Source organism: Eleutherodactylus coqui, chromosome 6 (genome assembly GCF_035609145.1).
Source record: "Eleutherodactylus coqui strain aEleCoq1 chromosome 6, aEleCoq1.hap1, whole genome shotgun sequence".
NCBI classification, from domain to species: domain Eukaryota; kingdom Metazoa; phylum Chordata; class Amphibia; order Anura; family Eleutherodactylidae; genus Eleutherodactylus; species Eleutherodactylus coqui.
In genome coordinates, this window is record NC_089842.1 from 55617784 (window position 1) to 55643911 (window position 26128).

General features: G+C 43.8%; 1 protein-coding gene across 1 annotated transcript in view; it reads left to right on the top strand.

Moving 5' to 3' along the window:
• PLCH2 (phospholipase C eta 2) overlaps positions 1–26128 on the top strand; it is a 699861-nt gene that overhangs the window by 579881 nt on the left and 93852 nt on the right. The window contains exons 12-13 of the mRNA XM_066606850.1: positions 3377–3535; positions 4595–4630. Coding sequence (XP_066462947.1) covers positions 3377–3535; positions 4595–4630 — 195 coding nt within the window. The remainder of the gene's footprint in view (positions 1–3376; positions 3536–4594; positions 4631–26128) is intronic.

Below are 26128 nucleotides of genomic sequence, written 5' to 3' on the forward strand. Positions count from 1 at the left end.
TAAGATCCCACATTTTCCTCATGTTCTACTCCACTGTTTACCAGCAGCACTTACTGGCAATTAACATGCATCTAGTGCTAAATGTCCAATAGTTATACCAATCCCAATGCATACTGGGCCTCAGTGATCTCATGTCAAAGATCTACTACTGGCTAGTACCAACTTATGCTACTGCCTACTGAGCAGCAGTGATGACATTCCCAATAATGAATGGCCAGCACTGACCTCATGACCAGTACTGATGAGTGAACTTTTCAATTCAGCTGGTTCACCAAACTTTTGCAAAATGTTTTGTCCAAATTAGTTCAAATCAAACCAGAAGTTTACTACAACCCCTAAAACTGGTGCAGAACACTAAAAGCAAAAAAAAAAGCCCTGTATAACACTCTGAGTGTTAAACAAGGCTTTTATGGCTCTTCGACAGTGTTCTACACCAGTGTTCAGAGCTAGTGTTGAGAGAACTGAACCACTAGAACTCCATTTCCGGTAGACTTCTGTTAAGTTTGATTGGAAGAAACCTGACCCAAGCTTTTAGCAAGGTTTGACTTGAAAACGGGTTCTACTGGTTATAGTTGCTCAACACTAATGGCCACTTCCCAACTGGCCAGCACCAACCTCATGTCCACTTTCTGAGTGGCCGGCACCGGCCTCATGGCCAACATTTACCAGTATAGAGTGTGTTGTCACTGCTTGACTTACTATTCTCCTCGGTTCTGACTCCCACCAATGGCAAATAAAAAATAGCCCCACAATAGGCATGCTAACTGGCAGTGTCCTCATTCAACACTTTCTGGCCAACAGTGACCTAATATCAGTGCTGTAACTGGTCCACTATGACAATCTTACCAAAAGAGTGAGTACATACAGGAGGTACAGTACTATATTGTTATACCCCTTATACTTAACTTTTTGGTAGTGATATCTATATTATCAAATATGCAATAAGTACTTTATTAATATGCTGATAATATATGGAAAATTCCATGAAATAGACTTACTTTAAACATATACACGTGATATAAGCATTGACATTCTAAAAAGGAAGAAGGTCTTCTATTACAATCCTTTCAGAAAAGTTGTTCAACCCCCTACAACTTTGAGAGGAGGTAGAAGTGAGAATTGATTTCTTGATGGAGGTGGTTATTTTCATACCCATTCTGTTATAGACTAAAAGTCAATCTGCAATGTATTAAGCCATGGTACTGCGGTGCACTTATACCTAATTAGGAATAAAATGCTTCTATCGAATTAGTTCATCTGGAGAACATGGATGTCACCAAATCATCATGAAATGAAAGTTCACCAGTCAGATTTATTAGCAGATTTGGAATATTTCTGGATGAGGTTAGGCTGAGGCTAATAACTCGATCGTTTGAGACTAGCTTGGCAATTATACTGTAAGATAGAATGGATTCTTGGTTTTTCTCCATTAGAAGTCAATTTCCTTTTTTGCTAGAAGATATTATTTTTTTTTTCTCTTGGTACTGAAATCACACTGCAAACTGATTCATATCAAATTATTGTATTCCTCCATCCCATTCATTCTTTTTGATGAGAATGGTTATCTAAAGTTTAATATTGCTCTTTAATGCCAGTTACTATTTAAAATATTAATCCGTGGACTCTAAAACTTTTCAGCTTGACCCATTATTCAAGAAGCATTTTCCGAGGCGATTTATGAAAATGTATTCACTGCTAACGAACGGAAGGTTCTGCCTTTACTCTGTCTTGAAATTCTCCAGACACAAGTCATTTGATATTTCTTTCACAGCGAGAAACATTGACTCTGACATTTGGGCAAAGGTGGAATCTATGCAGAGTTTTCTGATTAGCTTCATCTACAGTCTACTCCAGAGATTCAAGTAGCTTGTAAGAAAAGGAAGTATAATCATAGTTGATAATTTGCATTCAATGGGTTTTTTTTTCGTCTGCTCCTGTCATAGAGGGTGTCCCGTCGTGCCCACCCCACCCCCCTCCTCCACCGATTTGACAGAGTACGGAGCTGCTCACAAAAAGCTGCTCTTGTTCTGGCAGATTCAACCCATCCATATGTTCCATTATTGGGCATTTTTTTGTCTCGACAATGACCAGAAAATATTGTATGTTGGGCAGCTGCAGGGAAGATGCATGGTCAGCAATAGCTTCCAACAGCGATGACCACTCATTGCTGGATTGAGTTTATAAAAAAAGGGATCGCATCTTTAAAACTAAAAAAAAGAGATATTTGGGCATGGTCTTCAGTGACTGCAAGAGTACTGTATAAGTAGAACCAATCCAGAGAAGAATCATGGAATGGTAAGAGTTGGAAGGGACCTCCAGGGTCATCGGGTCCAACCCCCTGCTCAGTGCAGGTTTCACTAAATCTGTTTAATAAGACCACCATCCTCTAAGTGCTATGTAAACCCACTTCAATATATAAAAGTGGACAAATGGTGAAGTGATCAAGTCCATCCTATAGGACAGTGGCTGGAGCCCTCTATGATTTGAATGAAGGGTATATAGGTTAGAGATACCTACAACATCTGGAATTGGTGAGTGCATCAAGCATATTTTACCTGTGTATTATGCATGTGTTTTTTTACACACAGTACGCATGTAACAAGCGTATTCGATGCATATTTTATGCACCCATAGACTATAATGGTGCATATTATAGGCCAAAAGAAGGCATACTGCGTTTTTTTCCCACACGTTATATATGCAGGTCTGAATGGGGTTTTAGCACTGCATATTACGCACATGAAAAAATAAAGTGTGTCATACACCGCCAAAGTACTCACATGTGAATGAGCCCTGAAGGTAAGCGGTACAAAGACTTTATTGTAATATTCCTCTTACAGTAAACTCCGAGATTTTACTTTCACCGTATGCCTATTAGTCAAGCAAATCTTAGAGCTAAAGAAAAGATTTCTGAGTGATGGCTTGAAATCCGTAGGTTTAGAAATTGGTTTTCCCCCATCCCTGCCTCCCGTCTTCAACCTTTAATTATCTCCCATTAGCTAATACAAGAAAGAGACATATTTCCATTTTTTTCAGTCGTTTTGTAAGAACTTCCTCTGTCTACACTGTGTGATGGGAAAATTTAAAAATGTATGAGATTCTCAAGTTCCTGTGAAGTTCCCTGAATTTTTCTAGCTAAATTAATATTGGTCGATGTTTCATGTAATGAATTCATTACCAACCATTCAATAACTGCATCATTATCTCCCATGGCAAAAAGTATATCATCTGCAACCTTGGACCGTTCATGCATTGCATGCATCTGATAACATTCATGGGTGTACTTACTTTTTAATCACAGCGCTTGGTTCTACCTTTATCCTTCTGTGCTCGCAAAAGTACAGCCAATTTCACTCCTGTATCTTCATATCTATAGGCTTCCACCAATAGGAAGCAAGTGGAAAACATAGCAAAGAAGAGACTTGACTCATTGATGAAAGAATCCAAAATCCGGGACTGTGAGGATCCTAATAACTTTACGGTCACTACAATGTCACCCGCTGGGAAGCTCAACCAGAAAGCAGACTTAAAGAAGGTGCCATGCTTTTTATATTCACTTAAATTACAGAATATTTGAAGGAATCTGTTCCATAGAATGATGGAAACCATTTTATTAGAATTTGCTCCTATTCCAATATCTGTCGTCATGTGGTCTTGCGTATGCTAACGTATAGGAGAAACCTTGAGGAGGACACTTGGATTGTTACTTGGTCCATGTACTACTTTGTAATCCCATTGATCTAGTCCAGAACAGAATTGAACCACCTACCAAAAACTGCAGCTTTTTACCAAACCTGTGAGAAACTACCTTAATAATATAAATTTTAGTGATGAGCAAACTTTTCCAAAGTGCTGTTCAGCCAGTTTGCCGAGTTTTGGTAAAATGTTCAGTTCAGTCCAATTGTTTTGAACTGAACCGGAACTTGAACACCAACAGAGGTGGTTGTGGTTCAGCCGACAGGAACTGCCTGAGGTTCACTATTGCGCTTCACCGAACCTTTTAGCAAAGTTCAACCGAAAACTATTGGACTGTTTTGTCTTGCTCAACGCTAAAGAATATATTAAGCTACAAGGGAATTTTGTTGCCATGTAAAGATATGCTTACTCAAGTGACTGATACCTAAGATCACTATGGGTCATACGCAAGATACATGTCACATGATAGACACGTTATTGCAATATGGATATTATCATGATTTGTGTGTTTTGGAAAAAAAAAAAGTTACACAAAATACAGGTCACCCCCATTTATTGCTTTATGAAAAGGAGCTTGTAGCAGTCTGAAGTATCCTACAGATGTGCCAACTCTTAATAGAAGGGTCAATAGTTCAGATTAAACTCTCTTCTCACTTTCTTTTGGGTTTAGAAATCTTACATAGCAATTATTCTGGGTATGAAAAATGTTATTTAAATTTATGGAAGGTATCCATAATTATCTATGGAGCTACTGTATACTTGTGAATGCTACATGTGGGGTTTTCATAAAGCAACCTGTATTTTGAGGTGCACTGTATATATGGAATAATGTATGAAATAGAAATGCATGTTTTTAAATTATTTGTCCATATGCTAATTGCTTCTAATATTTTTATAGAAATGTAACTCTGGACCTGCAGTGGAAAGAATTGCGGTAAGAAACAGTAGTTTGGTAAAGTGTAATTACGGAAGCTACACAATTGTGTATTTTCGGGTAGCAGCCATTCGTCTTCATATGTGTTCCAATTTAAGCTGTTCTAGTATAAAAATAACATTTATATACCGATGTAGCAAATTGAATGTAACCCATTAAATGTCAGAACTCGGCAAACTTGAACTTGATATTTTCAATATTATGTAACGGGAGAAAAGTCAGGCTAAAGTCTGTTACATCTGTAAGATGATGTTCATCTCCTCAGATACAACCTCTTTCAAAATGCAGCCGCCGAAGGAATAGGAAGATCACCCAGTGTGCCTATTTTTCAACCCCCATGGATTGTCCAAAGGAATGGGCATGTTAAAATCCAACAGGAATGATTTTTTTTTCTACCAAACATCTGCCATTAAGGACTACAAGAACTAGACTGAAGCCCCCCCCCCCCCCCCCTTGCCGCCCCTATACAATAGATCTTTATCCAATTCTGGTAAAATCCAAGAATCTGGACAGCACTTATCTCAGGAGTATGTATGGGTATATAATATATATAGGATGTAGTCAAAAACCCTGCCCCAGTGCTATATCTCAATACTGGTGTCCTGCACTGAAATAACAGTAGTGTACTTCAATAGGAAGGCATGGATGCGTTATATAATGGTGTGGTGTACTGGCCCCTGTGCGCACCAGGACGAGTGGTTTCAATTTGGGGTTGTCGCTCTGTAAGAGAGAGAGAGAGAGAGACTAAAACCCAACTACAAAGTTGAAGAGCAGCTTGCGAGAAGTAGAAATCCACTTTTCACATCTTAGTCCCATGGGACCACTTACCATGACTGAAGGAAGGAAAGCATACTCCAAGTGGCCTCCTTCTGCTATTGTAGAGGCAAATCAGGAAGTCATTCGCTGCCATCATCAGGGGTTTAAATTACGATCCACACTGAGAGTCCCTGGAATGAGTACAGGTCCAACAAGACAATCGCACCGAATTCCAAGCCATGTGTTAACGCTGAAATTTGCATTGCCTTCTGATTGGGTTTGCATTGCTTCTGCACTGAATTGGCGCTTCACTCTTCACTAACACAGTTCCACAATGATAGCGTCACGCCTGCACTGTCGAATAAAAGCCCATTTACACCAGCTGATGATCATTAAAAAATCGCTAATTGGTGATCATTTTAGCGATAATCGGTGCGTGTAAATGTGCGCCCATCGTGCGCTTTTTGGGCACTGCTAGCTGATCCTTAAATTTTGTCCAACCTAAAAATCGGCCTTCAGCCTTATCAGCAGTTCTCCATGGGGAGTGCTGATAGCATTGTTTCCCCGTGGAGAACAAAGGATCTAAGCATAGATAATGGCCTTGGGCTATTAACTGCGTTCAGTGAAGGTTTTATTTGCACGCTTAATTGGTACTTAAGTAGCTGAGTAGCTACTTAAGACTGGGTTCACACAGGGCGGATTTGCCGCGGAAATGCCGTGCGTAATTTCCGCACGGCAAATCCGCCTGCGGCCGCTAATCTCGGGATTAGCCAGCCATGTGGACGAGATTTCTTAGAAATCTCGTCCACACGGGGCGGCCAATCCGCTGTGGTTAATCCGGCCGAAACCGCGGCTGCAGTGTGGCTTTGCCGACCGCAGCATGTCCATTCTTTTTTCTTTACGCTGCGGCCGCGCTCTCTTCTATAGGAGCGCGGGCCGCAGTGGAAGAGCGAGCGGCCGGGCCACTTCAAAGCCGCCACGGGTTTTTCCGCGGCGCTTCTCCCGGCGGAAATCTCGCGGCTTTTGCTGCGGCCAAACCGCGGGATTTCCGGCAGGAATCCGCCCCGTGTAACCTAATAGTTTATGAAAAATGATCGCTCAAAGCTGTCACTCAAACTGTCATTTGAGCGATCATCTGCTAGTGTATATGGGCCTTTACTCCATGCATGTATTGTAGAAGGAGGAGGCCACTTCAAGTATACTTTCCTTACTTCAGTCATAGCAGCGGTCCCACCGAACTTGGAGAGACACCGAAAGTAGATTTCTGCTTCTCACATGCTACTCTTCAACTTTTCAATTGGGTTTTGCCCTGTCTTTTATAGGGGCCACAGCACAAAATTGAAATCCATGTTCTGAGACCCCCAGTGGTCCATACGCCATACCATCTTGTAGCGCTTCCTATTCAAGTACGGTATTATTTCAATATAGGACACCAGTATTGAGTTAAAGTGCTGGATCAAGCTTTTTGACGACACCCTGTGTATATGAGTATGTATATATGTGTATATCTAGGTGCTGCAACTACAATGCATATGTTTAAAAGGGGCATATCTCTGATAATGTCCATTAAAGCTGGCATAATATGGACAGTTACTATATTGCAGGCCATAACGGTGTACTGGATATTAGTGAGGACGTGATTCCGGCACTGCTGCTGGCTTTACAATTCCTTGCTTTTATTACGGACTACACAGTACCATTTGTTCTTTTATTTATTTGTTCCTTTACTTTGCTGGACACTCGCTTGTCTTTTGGGAAAACTACTCTTTTCTTTATTACTGAAAATTACTCCAGGATGTGCATCTGTGGGCTTCTATGCAATCACTTTCTACAGTCTCTTGTATTTTATTATCAGAAGGAAATACAGTAGCCAACATAATATAGTCAAACCATGACCATCTGGTATGCTTGAGACTGGTTATCTCTTCGATTAAGGTGCCTTCTCCACTATTGACATTTCTGACCTATCAATTTATTATGCTATAATTATTATAAATATTTGATTGGTAGGGTTATAAAATGTGACCCTCCCTACCCTTCCCCTCCACCCTCCACCCCCTGCTTACGTGCATGCAACTCACTCTACTGTGATATATAGGAGATGAGGAAACGGCCAGTTGAGCACCTTTAATTGTTTTTGTATCTCTCCTCTCACTGTAGCTGTCAGTGACCATACTACTGACAATACGAGTGCAGCTACCTCTCCACCAGGAGAGAGACCAAACATCTCTATTATAAGTACTAAATTTTCTAAAATTGCATTACAATATACACGGGGGTATACATAGACCTAAAGGAACTCCATCCTCTCTGGAGCGGGTTACCACCACCCTAGCCCTAACCATCTGGGGTAGAAGAACTTGGTGCTTGCTTCCCACCACCTCCTTTCCCTGATCCTTGGCTTGATTGCTTACATCAGTGTCTGCTTATTGCTGTAGGACCTAAGGAGGGAGATCTCTGTCTGAGTACTCGGCACCCAATAAGATAGATGCAGTCAATATGGGCTGGTTACCCTCTCTCCAAGGGCACCATAGCAACTACATGGTCAACCTCAATAAAGTATGTCCAGAAAAGAGTTTCCAATAGTTTTTTTTTTCTTATTGATGACGTCCCTACCAAAATAGGTGGCCAATATCCAATCAGTGAAGGTCTGGGACCCCTGCCGATCAGCTGTTTTTCTGAGTAGGACAGCTGGAACTATCATTACTCCAAACACTATGCAGCGTCCTGGAATGGTTATACAGCTCTTTCCCATTTAGTTTGATGGGACTAAGTTTGCAATACCCTTCTGGGTTACTGCACGGCGTATGGAGCTGAGCTAGTTCCAGTTGCGGAACATACGATGGCTTAGAGAAATAGCTGAGCGGTGGGGGGGGACCAAGTGCTAGACCCCCATCATTGATGTCTTGTCCTCAGGATACAGATGTAGCAAATCTTAATGTGACCTCTAACACATTATGACAACTACAATGTACTAGAGTGCTGTAAATGGAGTTATCATGATGCACCAGTTATGTTAACAATTGGTACATTTGTAGATCATAATACGAGGGGTTTTCTGGGCTTTGTAAGCATAGATGATCTTGATCTGACAATCTGTATATACATCTCCTCCATGTACAATACAATGTTTTCCTGCACAGTATTCTACGTTGACTATTGTCTATAAATAAAGGGATCCTGTCGTCAGTCTTGATGTAGCTGGCATCATCTACTCACCTCTGGGAATTGTTGCACCTGCACTGTGCTGTTGGCTCGCCGCACATGCGCAGGTATGCCATCCCATTTGTGGGCAGATTCAAGTAGCTTATCTGTACATGCGTGTGAAGCCAACAGCAGAGGCATGAGATTTCCCAGACGGACTTCGGAGACACCAGCTACAGCATTCACATCACAGGGGGCTGGGGAGGCAGACTGAGTTGAAAAAACAATGAAGCTAAGGGAGCCTCTCTGGCCCGCCAACTGGACCGCTTGGTTGCTTTTGCATATGGCACTAGAGAATTTCAAATATCAACTGCAGAGGTATTCTTCTATAGACATTTATAACAGATCAGTCTGGGAAAGTCTGCAAGTGCATTATTGCAGCGCTGGTTTTGTTTTATGTAAAACTGGTGACAGATTCCCTTTAAAGAGTATCTGCACTTCTAAAGTTTTCACATGGCAGAACACACCAAAGGTTTTGACCGGTAGGTGCCCGAGCGCTGAGACTCCTGTTAAATGCTGAAATAAAAGTGTTGCATTGCTCACCCAAGAGCTCTGCCCCTTCAGCTGGCTTTATTGTCTGTCTGCTCCTCTTGGCAGCTGAAGGCGAACACATAGATGTCTATAGAAGTCTATGCATGCTCCTTCAGATGCGCAGACAGGCAACAAAGATAGCCAAAGGGGTACAGCTTTTGGGTGAGCAATGCAGCACCTTCATTTTAGCAATCAACAGAGGTCTCGGTGCTTAGACCCCTACCGATCAAAACTTTGGGCGTTTCGCTCTGACTTGTGAAAACTTTTTAAAAAGTGCAGTTATTAAAAAAAAAAAAAAGAGTTATAAATCCATTTGGTCACAGAGCAAGAACAGCCGAGGAGGGCACCGCAATCACGGTCAATCTGAAAATATAATGAGACTTGGAGCCGAAGTTTATAGCTAATTTAGCTAATTTGGATTATAGCGCTAATGCTGGTCTTTCTTTTTAGTTTAATCATGATAAATGCTTTGTGTCTGCCCGTGTTTTCCATAAGCATTCAGAATGCTCCTTGCTCCTGGTGGTGGACTGCGGCGCGCTGATATGTGTAGCCTTTTATTGAGGCTGCCTGTAAACACTATATCTCTTCTCAACAGCCTCTGCATTACACGCTCGTTTGTGAATGAACTAATGGCTGTGTTAATAAATATTTCAAAATGATCACTTAATGGGGAGCGGGAAGAAAATGCATCATCTAGAATTGTATCAAGCTCTATAATTTGGAGATTTATATTTAATGGAGCCTCTAAGTTGTAAATCTTGTAGAACGAGGAATGGCTTTTTGTAGGAAAAAAGTGGAATTTCTATCCCAGGAGTTTATTTCTCTGCAGTTCAGAGCTCATCAGTGGTGCGGTTGTAAAAACAGAAGTTATGAGTGAGCAGACCCTGAGGGCTTACCAACACAGCTGTATGGGGCATGCATATTACGCCCCTAATACGTAGCACACAGTTAAATATGCATGTAACACATTCACTGCATATTTTAAACTCCCATAGCCTATAATTGGCATTGTTACGCTCCAAAGATATGTCTGAATGGCCCAATGTAAATCAATGGTCTTTTAGAAGTGCATGCGTGAAAAATACACATGTAATATGCAGCCATGTAATATGTGAGTGAGGGCTCTTAGGGCTCTGTCACAGGACCGTATTGCAATTGGGAATTACCGACGCAAATAGTATGCTGTAGCAAGCAGCTATAGACGTACACTGTGCTGCTCACACACATTGCGCAAATTACGCACACAAGATAAATCGTAGCATGTTGTATCTTGGCACATATTACGTGGGTATACACGCTAAGACACTTCATAGGATTGGCCGCCAGCTGCAAGCATGCAATGCTGATCGCATGTTTGTTGCGTGTGGCTCTCACGGGCGGCACACAGCAAATTATGACCGTCTGAGCCCAGCTTTAAGGTATGATTCAGACTTTCTTCAATGGAATTGGCTGTGGAAAATCTGCAGCGTTTGCCAGTGCCAGCAGTATGAATGAGTTCAAGAACTCTCTTCCACAGGCTGCAGAAAGAATCCACAGCGTAATTGGTCCGGCATTGTAAATTTTAGATCAATAAGTCAACTTATGCTTATTAAGTAAAGGGGTGAAATACGCAGAAAAATCCGTGAAATTTCATTATTGATTGCAACGTCGATAGTTGTCCTATTTTCCACCGTGGAACATCCGCTATATGTGGTCATAGCCTTGAGATTCATCTGCAGAGCAGGCCCGTTGCAGATTTTCCTGGTGGGATTTCCATGCACGAAAGACGTAGCATTTACAGAAGAAGCAAGAATTAAAGCAAGCTCGCCTAGTACTTAAAAAACATGCATGGAATCTGGACAGAAATTGACCTGCAGTGCGGATTCTTAGGTGGTTGTACTATTGATTCTTACAACCTATCCATAGAATAGGTGATTAAAGTCTGCTTGGTGGGGGTCTCACCGCTTAGACCTGCCAGCCCTGAGAGGAGGGGTTCCATGTCTCTTCTACTCACTACACCCCATCGATGGAGATTAAATGGAGCCGGGACCTTGTATGAACTGCACCACTCCATTAATTTTCAATGGGACTACTGGAAATGGCAGACTACAAGCGCTCAGCTATCTCCAGTAGTCCCATTGAAAATTAATGGATTATATACAACCGCTTTATTGCTTCTACACGGAGAAAACTCTTTGCCTTGATCAATAAGAAATGTGATTTAAACAGGATTACTCGAGAGACGCAGTAATGGGGGCAGCACTGTTCCCATCATTTGGTTTCCTAGAAGTGTAATAAAGTGCGATTTGTAGAATGTCTTTCTAATTTTCCTATGCTGAGCAGTCCAGACCCCGAGGTTATCTGTTCTCTACTCATTTGCAGTGTATAAAATTCAGTGTTAGCCACAGCAATTTGCACATTTGTATTACTCTGGATAACGCGGATCACATGATAGCGGATCACCGTCTCCACATTCATGGAATATAGTAATGTTGCATCTTGTAAGGTTTGTGCAGCCTGTAATGGCAAGGGTATTTATATCTCTTATTAGATTATGTTCATCACAGACCGCCTGACTTGAAAATCTATCAATACTCTGCCGCATATAAAAATAAGTGCTGCTGAACTAAAAAGATAATGTACAAGGATAATAGCAGGACCTATCCTCACATAGGGATTTCCTGTTTCCCCTTTTAAGTATAATTTGCCCTTTTAAGTATATAATTAGTATGAATCAAGCCAAAACATGATACTAATACCTTAAAAGAAGGTCACAGACATTAAACTAATGTCATGATGTTCAACTACTATGGTAGTAACTCTAGTGATCTGTTACACTCTGCATAGAAAATACAGTATTTATGAAAAAGTTTGTGTTAAAACAATAGTATTCTTCAAATCCGTAGTTTTTAAAAACTTTTGTTCTACATTGGTTTATCTGTGATTCATATAGCTTGTTGGGGTGTTAGCAGTTTTTTTCCCCATACAACTACAACCAACCAGTCTTCGCTAGAAACCTAAATATAAATTTAACTACTTTAACGATTCAACTGTCAAGCAGCCAAATTTGGAGACACCAAGGTTAAGGAAAAGTAGCTATTCTTCAACTGAGGTGTGTATGCTGCTTTGTCAGTGGCTGGACAGCAGCTTGCTGCCACTGAAACCTCCCTTGCAGCTCTCTATATGTTCAAGATTAGGTATGCTCAGCCCCATTTCCAGTTGTTTGTGGAAGGGGGGGGGGAGGTTAAGCTATACAAAGCCCCCTTATATCTGACAGGTTTCTACAAGACTCTACCAATTATTGCACAAGTGTATATGCTTGTGTATAATATAATGAGGGAGAGATATAGAGATTGATATTGAAATCTAGATATGTAATATAATAAATATATAATCTATAATATACATATAATAGACTAGCTGATATACCCGGCTTCACCCGAGTAATTTGATACAGGTGTTTTTACCTGTTCGCATGGAAAAGAATTTTATGAAGTCGTGGTTACTTTCGAGGAAGCAAGGAATAAAATATGTATACACATAGAGGAGCGTTAGATTCTCCTCAGGCTGCATGTACCGATGTCCTTCTGCAGACACACTCTCCTTACTTAGGACCTAGAGAATGTTCGTGCCAAGTTTCATGCTTGTACGACATCTGGAAGTTGCATTACGTAGGGGTGCACTTTTGCGAGTTTTAACCCCTTTACTTTTCCTATGTAGGACCTAAAGAATGGCCGTGCCGAATTTCATGTTTGTACCACACTGGATAGATAAGTTAGAGAATTAGTGGCGAGTCAGTCAGTGAGGATTTTTTCATAGATAGATTAGATATATAGAGAGAGATTGATTGATTGAGTTGCCATGTAAGAACTGGAGCATGAAATACTTTTCATGTGCTTCATGCAATATATGCTGTTATGACCAGCAGAAGTTCTCTTGTTGGATCGTCATTAGAGATGAGCGACCGTGTTCTTCCGAGCTTGATATTCGTGCGAATATTAGGGTGTTCGGGATGTTCGTTATTCGTAACGAACACCATGCGGTGTTCTGGTTACTTTCACTTCCTTCCCTGAGACGTTAGCGCGCTTTTCTGGCCAATTGAAAGACAGGGAAGGCATTACAACTTCCCCCTGTGACGTTCAAGCCCTATACCACCCCCCTGCTGTGAGTGGCTGGGAAGATCAGGTGTCACCCGAACATAAAAGTTGGCCCCTCCCGCGGTTCGCCTCAGATGCCGTGTGAGTTAGATGAGGGACAGTGCTGTTTGTACCGGAGCTGCTGTAGGGAAAGAATTGGTAGTTAGTGTAGGCTTCAAGACCCCCCAAAGGTCCTTATTAGGGCCACTGATAGCTGTGTGTTGGCTGCTGTTAGCAGTGGCAATTTTTTTTCTCTCAAAATCGGCTCTGCAGAGCGTTGCACCCGGCATTAGGGACAGAAGTGCTGCATAGGCAGGGAGAGTGTTAGGAGTGAGTGTAGCCTTCAAGAACCTCAACGGTCCTTTCTAGGGCCACATTTAACCGTGTGCAGTACTGTCCAGGCTGCTGTTAGCTGTGCTGCATTTTTTTTTGCTTCTCAAAATCGCCTCTGCAGAGCATTGCACCCTCCATTGATACTGCAGGGAAAGAATTGTATAGGCAGGGCCACAACACAGTTATTATTCATTGAATATACGCAGTGCTGCCTTTTGCTTGTAAAACAAGTGAAAATAATTCTATTTGTCCTGCCTCTGTCCGTCCTAAGGGCGGTGGACACGTGTCGGCTGGCTTCCTGCCGACACGTGTCCACTCCTGGCTTCGCCATTTGCTTTCCTTAATTGGGAAAAAAAATACCTGCTCTGCCACACTTAATAACTCTGCTACCCTCACGTTCTGTGACACATTAGCAGGGACACAGCACAGTTATTAAACTTAGATTATACATTCACTAGAGGCAGTGGGGCCTTTCGTTTTCAAAAAAGGGAAAAAATTATATTTGGCCTGCAGTCTTGCGCCAATTTATTAGCTGCCTGTGAAATCAAATCACTGGTAATACAGCATGCTGAGGGGTAGGGGTAGGCCTAGAGGACGTGGACGCGGCCGAGGACGCGGAGGGCCAAGTCAGGGTGTGGGCACAGGCCGAGCTCCTGATCCAGGTGTGTCGCAGCCGACTGCTGCGCGATTAGGAGAGAGGCACGTTTCTGGTGTCCCCACATTCATCGCCCAATTAATGGGTCCACGCGGGAGACGGTTATTAGAAAATGAGCAGTGTGAGCAGGTCCTGTCCTGGATGGCAGAAAGTGCTTCAAGCAACCTATCGTCAACCCGCAGTTCTGCGCCGTCCACTGCTGCAAATCCGAATCCTCGGTCTGCTGCTCCTCCTTCCTCCCAGCCTCCTCACTCCACTACAATGACACCTGCTCAGGAGCAGGAACACTCCCAGGAACTGTTCTCGGGCCCCTGCTTAGATTGGGCAGCAGCGGTTCCTCTCCCACCAGAGGAGTTTATCGTCACTGATGCCCAACCATTCGAAAGTTCCCGGGGTCCGGGGGAAGAGGCTGGGGACTTCCGCCAACTGTCTCAACAACTTTCTGTGGGTGAGGAGGACGATGACGATCAGACACAGTTGTCTTGCAGTGAGGTAGTAGTAAGGGCAGTAAGTCCGAGGGAGCAGCGCACAGAGGATTCGGAGGAAGAGCAGCAGGACGATGAGGTGACTGACCCCACCTGGTGTGCAACGCTTACTCAGGAGGACAGGTCTTCAGAGGGGGAGTCAAGGGCATCAGCAGGGCAGGTTGCAAGAGGCAGTGCGGTGGCCAGGGGTAGAGGCAGGGCCAGACCGAATAATCCACCAAGTGTTTCCCAAAGCGCCACCTCGCGCCATGCCACCCTGCAGAGGCCGAGGTGCTCTAAGGTCTGGCAGTTTTTCACAGAGACGCCTGACGACCGACGAACAGTGGTGTGCAACCTTTGTCGCGCAAAGCTCAGCCGGGGAGCCAACACCAACAGCCTCACCACCACCACCATGCGCAGAAATATGATGGCCAAGCACCCCGCAAGGTGGGACGAAGGCCGTTCAGCGCCTCCGGTTTGCACCCCTGCCTCTCCCCCTGTGCCCCAACCTGCCACTGAGATGCAACCCCCCTCTCAGGACACAGGCACTACCGTCTCCTGGCCTGCACCCACACCCTCACCTCCGCTGTCTTCGGCCCCATCCAGCAGTGTAGTTCAGCGCACCGTCCAGCCGTCGCTTGCGCAACTGTTGGAGCGCAAGCGCAAGTACGCCGCCACGCACCCGCACGCTCAAACGTTAACCGTCCGCATAGCAAAATTCATCAGCCTTGAGATGCTGCCGTATAGGGTTGTGGAAACGGAGTCCTTCAAAAGTATCATGGAGGCGGCGGCCCCGCGCTACTCAGTTCCCAGTCGCCATTACTTTTCCCGATGTGCCGTCCCAGCCCTGCACGACCACGTCTCCCGCAACATTGTACGCGCCCTCACCAACGCGGTTACTGCCACGGTCCACTTAACTACGGACACGTGGACAAGCACAGGCGGGCAGGGCCACTACATCTCCCTGACGGCACATTGGGTGAATTTAGTGGAGGCTGGGACAGAGTCAGAGCCTGGGACCGCTCATGTCCTACCCACCCCCAGAATTGCGGGCCCCAGCTCGGTGGTGGTATCTGCGGAGGTGTATGCTTCCTCCACTAAAGCACCCTCCTCCTCCTCCTCCTCCTCCTCTGTCTCGCAATCAAGATGTGTTAGCAGCAGCATGTCGCCAGCAGTCGGTGTCGCGCGGTGTGGCAGCACAGCGGTGGGCAAGCGTCAGCAGGCCGTGCTGAAACTACTCAGCTTAGGAGATAAGAGGCACACGGCCCACGAACTGCTGCAGGGTCTGACACAGCAGACCGACCGCTGGCTTGCGCCGCTGAGCCTCCAACCGGGCATGGTCGTGTGTGACAACGGCCGTAACCTGGTGGCGGCTCTGCAGCTCGGCAGCCTCACGCACGTGCCATGCCTGGCCCACGTCTTTAATTTGGTGGTTCAGCGCTTTCTGAAAAGCTACCCACGCTTGTCAGACCTGCTCGTAAAGGCGCGCCGGCTCTGCGCACATTTTCGCAAGTCCCACACGGACGCTGCCACCCTGCGCACCCTGCAACATCACTTTAAGCTGCCAGTGCACCGACTGTTGTGCGACGTGCCCACACGGTGGAACTCTACGCTCCACATGTTGGCCAGGCTCTATGAACAGCGTAGAGCTATAGTCGAATACCAACTCCAACATGGGCGGCGCAGTGGGAGTCAGCCTCCTCAATTCCTTTCAGAAGAGTGGGCCTGGTTGGCAGACATCTGCCATGTCCTTGGTAATTTTGAGGAGTCTACCCAGGTGGTGAGCGGTGATGCTACAATCATTAGCGTCACCATTCCTCTGCTATGCATCTTGAGAAATTCCCTGCAAACCATAAAGGCAGCTGCTTTGCGCTCGGAAACGGGGGCGGGGGAAGACAGTATGCCGCTGGATAGTCAGGGCACCCTCCTGTCTATTTCTCAGCGCGTACAGGAGGAGGAGGAGGAGCATGAGGAGGATGAGGAGGAGGGGGAAGAGACAGCTTGGGCCGCTGCTGACGGTACACCGGCTGATTGCCTGTCATCCTTTCAGCGTGTATGGCCTGAGGAGGAGGAGGAGGAGGATCCTGAAAGTGATCTTCCTAGTGAAGACAGCCATGTGTTGCGTACAGGTACCCTGGCACACATGGCTGACTTCATGTTAGGATGCCTTTCTCGTGACCCTCGCGTTGCACACATTCTGGCCACGACGGATTACTGGGTGTACACACTGCTCGATCCATGGTATAAGGAGAACCTGCCCACTCTGATTCCCGAAGAGGAAAGGGGTTCGAGAGTGTTGCTATACCACAGGACCCTTGCGGACAAGCTGATGGTAAAATTCCCAGCCGACAGCGCTAGTGGCAGAAGGCGCAGTACCGAGGGCAAGGTAGCAGGGGATGTGCGTAGATCGAGCAGCATGTACATCCCAGGCAGTGCAACAGTCTTTAAGGGCCTGGCCAACTTTATGGCTCCCCACCAAGACTGTGTCACCGCTCCCCAGTCACGGCTGAGTCGGCGGGAGCACTGTAAAAGGATGGTGAGGGAGTACGTAGCCGATCGCACGACCATCCTCGGTGACGCCTCTGCCCCCTACAACTACTGGGTGTCGAAGCTGGACACGTGGCCTGAACTAGCGCTGTATGCCCTGGAGGTGCTTGCTTGTCCTGCGGCTAGCGTCTTGTCGGAGAGGGTGTTTAGTGCGGCTGGGGGAATCATCACAGATAAGCGTAGCCGCTTGTCAACCGACAGTGCCGACAGGCTAACACTCATCAAGATGAACAAAGGCTGGATTTCCCCAGACTTCTGTTCTCCACCAGCGGACAGCAGCGATACGTAAGCAATACGTAGGCTGCACCCGCGGATGGAAGCTACGTTCTCTCTCACCATCCAAAACGGGGACATTTCTGCTTCATCAATCTGTGTCTAATATTCCTCCTCCTCCTCCTGCTCCTCCTCCTGAAACCTCACGTAATCACGCTGAACGGGCAATTTTTCTTAGGGCCACAAGGCTCACTCAAATAATTTTTCTGAACAATTTTTATAAGTTTCAATGCGCTTAAAAGCGTTGGAACTTTAACTTGAACCAATTTTTCGTTACACTGGGCTGCCTCCAGGCCTAGTTACCACTTAAGCCACATTAACCAAAGCGATTAATGGGTTTCACCTGCCCTCTTGGCTGGCCATGGCCAATTTTTGGGATGTACATTAGTACTGTTGATACAGCAATTTTTGTGGGCCCTCGCCTACAGTGTAATCAAATTAATTTTTAGCAAACCTGCATTACAGCTGACGTTACCTCAGCTGTGTTGGGCAATGCAATGGGATATTTTTGTGTACCGCCGGTGGGTTCCAGGGAGCCACCCATGCTGTAGGTGCACATGGAGTTTTTAATACATCTGTACACTTCTAAAGAACCCCAGTCTGACTGGGGCATGCAGTGTGGGCCGAAGCCCACCTGTATTACGCACGACATTACTACCTCAGCTGTGTTGGGCAATGCAATGGGATATTTCTATGTACCGCCGGTGGCTTCCTGGCACCCACCCAGGCAGTGGGTCCACAGGGACTTCACAATAGGGAGTTGTACCTGCCTGTGTCTATGAATTAAAAAGCCCGGTCTAACTGGGGCATGCAGACACCTTGACAGAATGAATAGTGTGTGGCACATAGGTTCCCCATTGCTATGCCTACGTGTGCAGCTCCTGATGGCGGTGGCACAGGATTCTATTTCTCATTGCTTCTGTACAGCATTGTGGGCTATCGCCCCGCCCCTTTTAAAGAGGGTCGCTGCCTAGCCATGCCAACCCTCTGCAGTGTGTGCCTGCGGTTCCTCCTCATGGCAGACGCACTTCTAAATAGACATGAGTGTGGCGTGGCATGAGGGCAGCTGAAGGCTGCGCAGGGACACTTTGGTGTGTGCTGTGGGGGGGGGGGGGGGGCGGTTGGTCAGCATGTAACCCAGGAGAAGTGGCAGCGGAGTGTCATCCAGGCAGTGATTGTGCTTTGTTGTAGCTAGTGTGGTGCTTAGCAAAGGTATGCCATGCTAATGAGGGCTTTTCAGAAGTAAAAGTTGTTGGGAGGGGGGGGGCCCACTCTTGCCGGTATTGTGGCTTAATAGTGGGACCTGTGAACTTGAGATGCAGCCCAACATGTAGCCCCTCGCCTGCACTATCCGTTTCTGTGTCATTCCCATCACTTTCTTGAATTGCCCAGATTTTCACACATGAAAACCTTAGCGAGCATCGGCGAAATGCAAAAATGCTCTGGTCGCCCATTGACTTCAATGGGGTTCGTTGTTCGAAACGAACCCTCGAGCATCGCGGGAAGTTCGTTCCGAATAACGAACACCCGAACATTTTGGTGTTCGCTCATCTCTAATCGTCATCTCTTCATTTCTAACCTGTCATTGGCACAGTTGCTATGCAGGCTTTCCCACAGCTGATCTAAAGGAGTGGATCAGCTGACCACACTTTAGAGACAAGTTCCTCATATGCTAGCCTCCTTTAAAGCGACCCTCTGTGCCTGGACAGACAAAGATGGCTGAACCACTTCTCGGACTACCTGACGTACATTGTGCATTAGCATGCATAGGTAGTCTAAGGCCTTACATGCTGATCTGACTGGCCAGCATGCTCAAGTAGGCAATACTGGTTAATCAAAGGTGTAGTGTCTTTGACTACCTGATGCATACTCTGCATTAGTATGTACCATTAGTCTTACTGGTGTGGCCATCTTTGTTTATCCAAGCCTTGAGGCTCGCTTTAAGTAACTGTGGTTTTGTAATGTGGTTTCAGTGAGGGCTCACCTTGACATACATAAACATGCAGGTGTGAGGAGCCCAATAGAAATCAATGGGCTTTTAGCACTGCGTATAACGCAGGCCACATACCCCAGTGTGAGTGAGCCCTAAGTGTGTTCATGTTTAATCCAGTATTCCTTATTCAAGTACTTGTATTGTGTTCTATTCTAGTTTACTCCTGTCATTGTGGTGGTGTTCCTATGGTTGTCTAGTCCAGTTTTATTTCCTGGCCTCTGATTTTTGTCTGCTCATGCCTTTTTTGTATATGCCTAGCGTTGGTTCATTATTCTGCTTTCTTGTTTGGCAGCTTGTCTGGCTCCTAGTGCTTTCTTCTCTGGGACAGTATTTCAGACAGGGTTGCAAATAGAGAGGACTTAGAGCTACCACCTAGGGGTAGTGGTGTCTAGTATTATGGTCAGTGTTGGGGTGAGATTAGGGAAAGATGTAGTGAGAGATAGCAACAGGGATAGGATTACTCTGGTTATTTATGTTCTACACAATCTGCTCCAGTCTGCGCTGTCATCAAAATCAACCAGTTATCATCATTTTCTACACCTGCTATCAAATGATGATTCCCTAGCTTGATATGTGTATATGTTGTGTTAATACATGCTTTTATATCCATTATTTTTGCACCGCTTCAGTTCTTAAGCAGTTGAGCTCTACTGTAAGCCCTGGGGATATGTTAGTATTGGGAAGACGTCATTATACCCCGGAAAGGTGAATGCTACAGGTAAAGTTCTGCTCTTTAGTGTCCAGCCAGCACTGAACATTGTTACTCTATATCCAATTACACTCAGTGCCCATTGTCTTCAGTGGGAGACCTTGCATTGCATCTCGTGCACTTATTACGCAGTGCAAGGCTGCCACCGGCCCCATTGAAAAAAATGGACATTGAGATGCAAGACCACGCAGAAAGACAGAACATGGCGCAATTTGATTCCTTCATCGCAATGTAGGAATACATTGCTGATTTGTATGACCCCATTCAAAAAAATAGGATGCATAGCCATGTGAAGGCAACCTAAGGGGGAGGTGGGGGGTTAAACTAGACACTTCGTGTGATACTTGGCTCACATGGCTGTCAAAGAAAAAAATGTACATGATTATTGGTGCTTTGTTTTTAGCCTTTCTTCAGAATAAGGACAGCAAGGATGTAGAGGAAAGTTTTTGCATATATGTGTGTGTGTGTGTGTATGCATATATATATATATATATATATATATATATATCTCATACACTATGTAATCTGGCATGCATAACCATAATGAATGATCAGTTGTGTATTTGAAAGTTGTTTTTTCCTCTCCCTTAAAACGTCTTATGTCCCACAAATTTGCTCTAAATAGGCTCAACACTGTAAATGAGTTGCAAATGAGATACATTGCCCTGAGCATTTTATTATGGACAGCTTATGGCTTCATTCCAGGCTGTTCATTCTGTCTCTATATTTCTCTTGAGCTTACTGAACAGGGTCTGGAAGGTCTCTGCTTTCTGTAATGAAGCAAGAGTTAATGTCGTGAATTGTTAAGGCTTTTCAGACTCATTGAAGTTTCACCAGTGAGGAGGATGTGGATACGGAGGACTGTCGTGTATTGCTAGAGTATGAATTTCCAATTTTAGCCATTTAATTGCCACAAAGCCCCAGAGATTTACATTATTCAGTGTTCTTAATAATGCAGAACCTTGGTCTTCTGTCCAGCTGGAGGGATATTGGGCACATCTCCCACCTCTGAATTACTCACATAGGGACTGAGCATAAGATTCAGGCTGCAGTAATTGAAGGGAATCTGCAAAATAGAACATAATTTGGTGACTCTGATGGCACATCTATATAATGAGATCCAGGCAGCGCAAGCTGCATGCTGTCTCACAGAGATCAGTTCTCGTCAAAAACTAATTGCGCACCCTTTTGTATCTGCAGAATAAACATGGTTGGGGTTTACCATCATTTTCATAGCAGGGATGCATTTATAACAAGGCAGCCAGAGGTCCAGGCGAAGAATGGTGGGGGGTGGATGGGCACAATTGCCCCATATTTTAAGAACAGCAGACTGACACAGGACCCAAATTGATATAGAAATTCAGAAATAAGAAGCATTGCTGGGGCTGTAGCATTACTTACACCAATCCATAGTAGTTTTACTGTAGAGTAGCTCACAGTCATCTAGTATAAGCTGCATTTTTGAGCAAACCAAAAGAGTTGAAACCTTTTTGAGTTGAACTCTACTAAAAATTTGGTTTGGAGCAAGTCAGCACCTCAGGCGGTTCATTCTGGCTGAACCCACTAGATGGCTCTCACTTCTCCCTCCCCTCCTCTTCCTCCTCTACCACCACTGTATAAATACATTAGGAGACAATACAAGGATCTCTCCCATGATCTGTTTATACCCAGGACTGTGACAGTAGCAAGAGGGCATCCTCTACGTCTCGAAGAAAGGTTTCATCACCAACACAGAAGGGGGTTCTTTACTGTAAGAGCAGTGAAACTGTGGAATTCTCTGCCTGAAGACTTGCTGATGGCAGAATTGACAGAGAAGTTTAAAATGGGATGAGATGTCTTTTTAAAGCGCTACAAAATAACAGAATATAGACATTAAATAATCTGATGGGTTGTTGATCTCAAATGTTGATCTATGGATTATCCTGACTGCCATTATGGAGTGGGGAAGGAATTTTTTACCCCAAAATGAGGGTAAATTGGCTTCTGCCTCACTGGGTTTTTTTTTTTTTTTGCCTCCCTCTGGAGGGGGGCAGGGGTGGAAACAGGCTGAACTAGATGGACATTTTATCTTTTTTTCAGCCTAGCATACTATGTTACCACCTCCTCTTCCTCCGCTCTTCATTTTGTGCTTGCCCTTTCTGTGTTAGGGTTATTGGTGAAGGATCAGTTCAAACTAAGTTGAACCGAGCCTTTTGCCAAAATTTGCCAAGCGGCTGAACCAAACTTTTGGAAGCTTTGCTCATCACTAATAGTCTGCAGTCCGGTTGAGTACGGTATCAAGCTATGATTCAGCTTTGCTATTGTATTGGCTAATAAGGATCCTGGTGAGGAAATTCACCTCCACAAATGGGTCTTGTAAACAAGACTACCTCTTTAAATTGTGTACCGTACTTGAGGAAAATGCAACTATTCCACTATGGATACTAAATTATATAAATGTAGGAATTGGCATATCCTATGCTTGATTTACCTGTACTCCTTTAAGACAAAAACCATCAAGCAAGGTATTCAAGGGTCTTCATTAGGACATCAGGGCTTTATAGTAAACATACCTGCCCTAGTTTCCTAAATTAGGCTCCTGAATGCTATTTCACCTACATATCAAGTTGAAAGGCAATATGCATTAAATGCCGTTTGTCATGATTTATAGAGCCTAAAATTAGAGTTCTGTCCTCCCCTACGATAGTACATGATTATAAAGAACAGCTGGGTGGAGGATTTAGACTGTTCTGTAACGGTAAAATAAAAAGATAAAGCTGAAACAGATGCCTGTGATTTAATGAAAGCCGGACAAGAGATTTTACCATTCAGTCTTTGAAGTACAAACTGTCTAATTGAAGACTTGTATCCTCTGAACATATTAATCTGCAAGTCAAAAGCAAAGATCTCTTATGAAGACTATTTCCATTAATTCTTTAAATTAGTTTTTAGAAAGTAAAATACCACTAGGTTCTCTGATCTTCTAATCAATAAGCCCAGGCTGGGTCTCCAAAGAGAGGACATTACTGTATCCCATGTCTGTACTTGTACTTTTGTTTGCCATTTTAAGGGCTTATGGAAGAACTTGCCAATAAGTTTTAACTAGTCCTGTTATGTTTGATTTTTTTTTTCTATTGTTCCTGGGCTACACTCTGTTCCCAAACATAAAAGCACACCTCTAGTGAAAAATGAAAGAAAGCTTTTAGATCCTTGTATACAGTAGCCCTTTGGAACCTTTTCCTTCAAAGCTTGGCCGCTTGTGAATTAGAAAGAAGGAGAGGTTTGCAGTACAAACAGCAGGTTATCATTGTCTGCCATGTTACACATAGAGTGAGGCTACAGACCTGTTGCTGTTTCTACAAGTTTATGTAACCCTTAGAATCCACACGAGAGCGTGTCAGTTTGAATGGGTGCCAAGGCTGCTGTAATCACAGGTCTTTATTAGCTAAAAAGTTCCCTATACAGAGTAGCAAAAATCTTTTTTGGTATTTAGGTAGTGTACAAAGAAAAACTTTACCAACACAGTACTTGGTTATTGGCATCATACAGGTGGTGAAATTACATTGCTATGAGTCGTTCAAAAATTTGCATACAGCTGTCTAAAAATAATGCTATAGTCTTGCCATTGTAACGGGACCTTTAATGCAGGGATATTCAAAAAGGAGGATTAGATTTGGGGATTTAATTACAAACTACAAAAGACAGGTATACAATCTTCAGCTTACTGAAAAGAGGCAGGTTCAAAGTTTAAGTCATAGCAGTAAGTTCCATTTTTGCCATACCGCAGCACTGTTTCTTGTTTACAGTTTATAGAAAAATGACGATACCGCAGGAGAAATCGTTTTGTGTGCTTGAGTTTGCTGCGTGTGAATCCATTGTTCAAGTGCAACACGAATTCCGGCGTCCATTCAAAAAACAGCTGTTTCATCACAGTGCAAATTTATGGATGGCACAGTAAATTTATGGAACTCTGTTGCATGTGCAAACATCTCTGGTACCATAAAATTGTAAACGAGACACCCAGCGCTGCATTGTGGCAGAAAATGGAACTTACTGATATGTCATAAAAACTTTGAACCTTCCTCTTTTTAGTGGTGTGCGGACTGTGTACATGTCTATTGTAGTTTGTAATTAAATCTCCAAATCTGCTCCTTTATTTTGATAAACCTGTATTATATAAGTGCTCAAAATTTGACAAAGAAACCAGTGGCATGAAGACAGAGTTTGCAGTATTCCTAATATAGTGATAAATAGTGTTGAATATCACCTAAAGTAAGTGATTACTATAGCCTTATCGATCAGGTATGTCTGATTATATTAATTTACACAAACAATGCATCGGAGGAGAATGAGAAATGACGCGGGTGTGTTTTCTAGTAATTCTTATGTTTTATTGTTGCAATGCAGAAGGTTGTATAGTAACCCCCCCCCCCCCCACACACACACACACACACACACACACACACACTTCCAGCAAGGTTAAACAATCCAAAGTCTACAGCATGTGCGATACTTCTATCTAAGAAAAACATTACTCAAAACTAAAAGTATGGGAAATGTTCAAAAATATCCTAAATACTTACTGTGAGATTCATACCTTACTGGAATAAAAGGGTTAGGAATAGGAGAAAACCAAAGTTGCTCAATAAAGATGTAAAGGGGCCAATAAACAACAAAAAGAAAGTGTTTAAACTGCTAAAACAAGAAAGCATCAGAAGAGCACTAAAACCTATAAGGGAAAGATTGAACTTATTGCCAAGGAGAGTAAAACTAACCCTAAACTGTTCTTCAACTATATAAATAGTAAAAAGATTAATACTGAAAGTGTTGACCCTTTAATAAATAAATGTGGGAAAAATGTATAGGCTGAGGAGAAAGCAAATCTATTAAAAAGCTGTCTCTACAGTGTATTCAGAGAGGAAAATGAAATGTCAGATGAGATGCAGAGTGATAAAGTAAACTCTCCACTAAATGTCACCTGTCTAACTCCAGGAAGAAGTGCAGAGCCATCTTAAAAAGATTAAAATAGACAAATCACTGGATCTTGGTGGCATACACCCTTGGGTTCTAATGGAATTTAGTAGAATGTGACAGACCCTTGTTTCTTATAGTTAAGGACTTGATAGTGACTGAGTTCCACTGGATTGGCACATAACTAATGTTTTGCCTATATTCAAAAAGGGGTCAAAAAGTAAACCTGGAAACTACAGTAAGGTTTCTACCATTGCCAGTAAAATGTTTTTGAAGGGTTTCTAAGAGATAATATCCTGGAGTACCACAAGGAACATAGCTGTATAATGGCATATTAACAGGGGTTTGAGAGTTTACCCCTGTCAAACCAACCGGATCAGCTTCTATGCAGAGGTAGGTTCTAGACAGGACTGGCGAGAGTCATTGCATCTTGTGTGTCTGGACTTTGCATTCGATACAAAACATTGGTATATAAAATTGCATGGAAAAATATCAATATTTGCAGATGATAAGACCATGTAAAGACATTAGCACAGGAGTGGACACACGATGGCTGCAAGAGGATCTGGATAAGTTGGGGGCTTGTGCAGAAAAGTGACAAACGAGGTTTAACACTGATAAATGTAAGGATATGCACATGGGCAGAGAAATGCATGTCACCATTACACACTAAATGGGAAACCACTGGGAAACACTGACATGGTAAAGGACTTGGGGATTTTAGTTAACTGTAAGCTTAACTGGAGCAACCAGTGTCAGGCAGCTGCTGCCAAGGCAAGTAGGAGCATGGGGTGCATCAAAAGAGGTCTAGGGGCTCGTGACGAGAACATTGTTCTTCCTCTTTACAAGTCACTGGTCAGACTATACATGGAATATTGTGTACAGTTTTGGGCACCGGTACGTATGTAGGACATATCAGAGCTTGAACGGGTACAAAGGCGGGCAACTAAAGTAATAAATGGAATGGA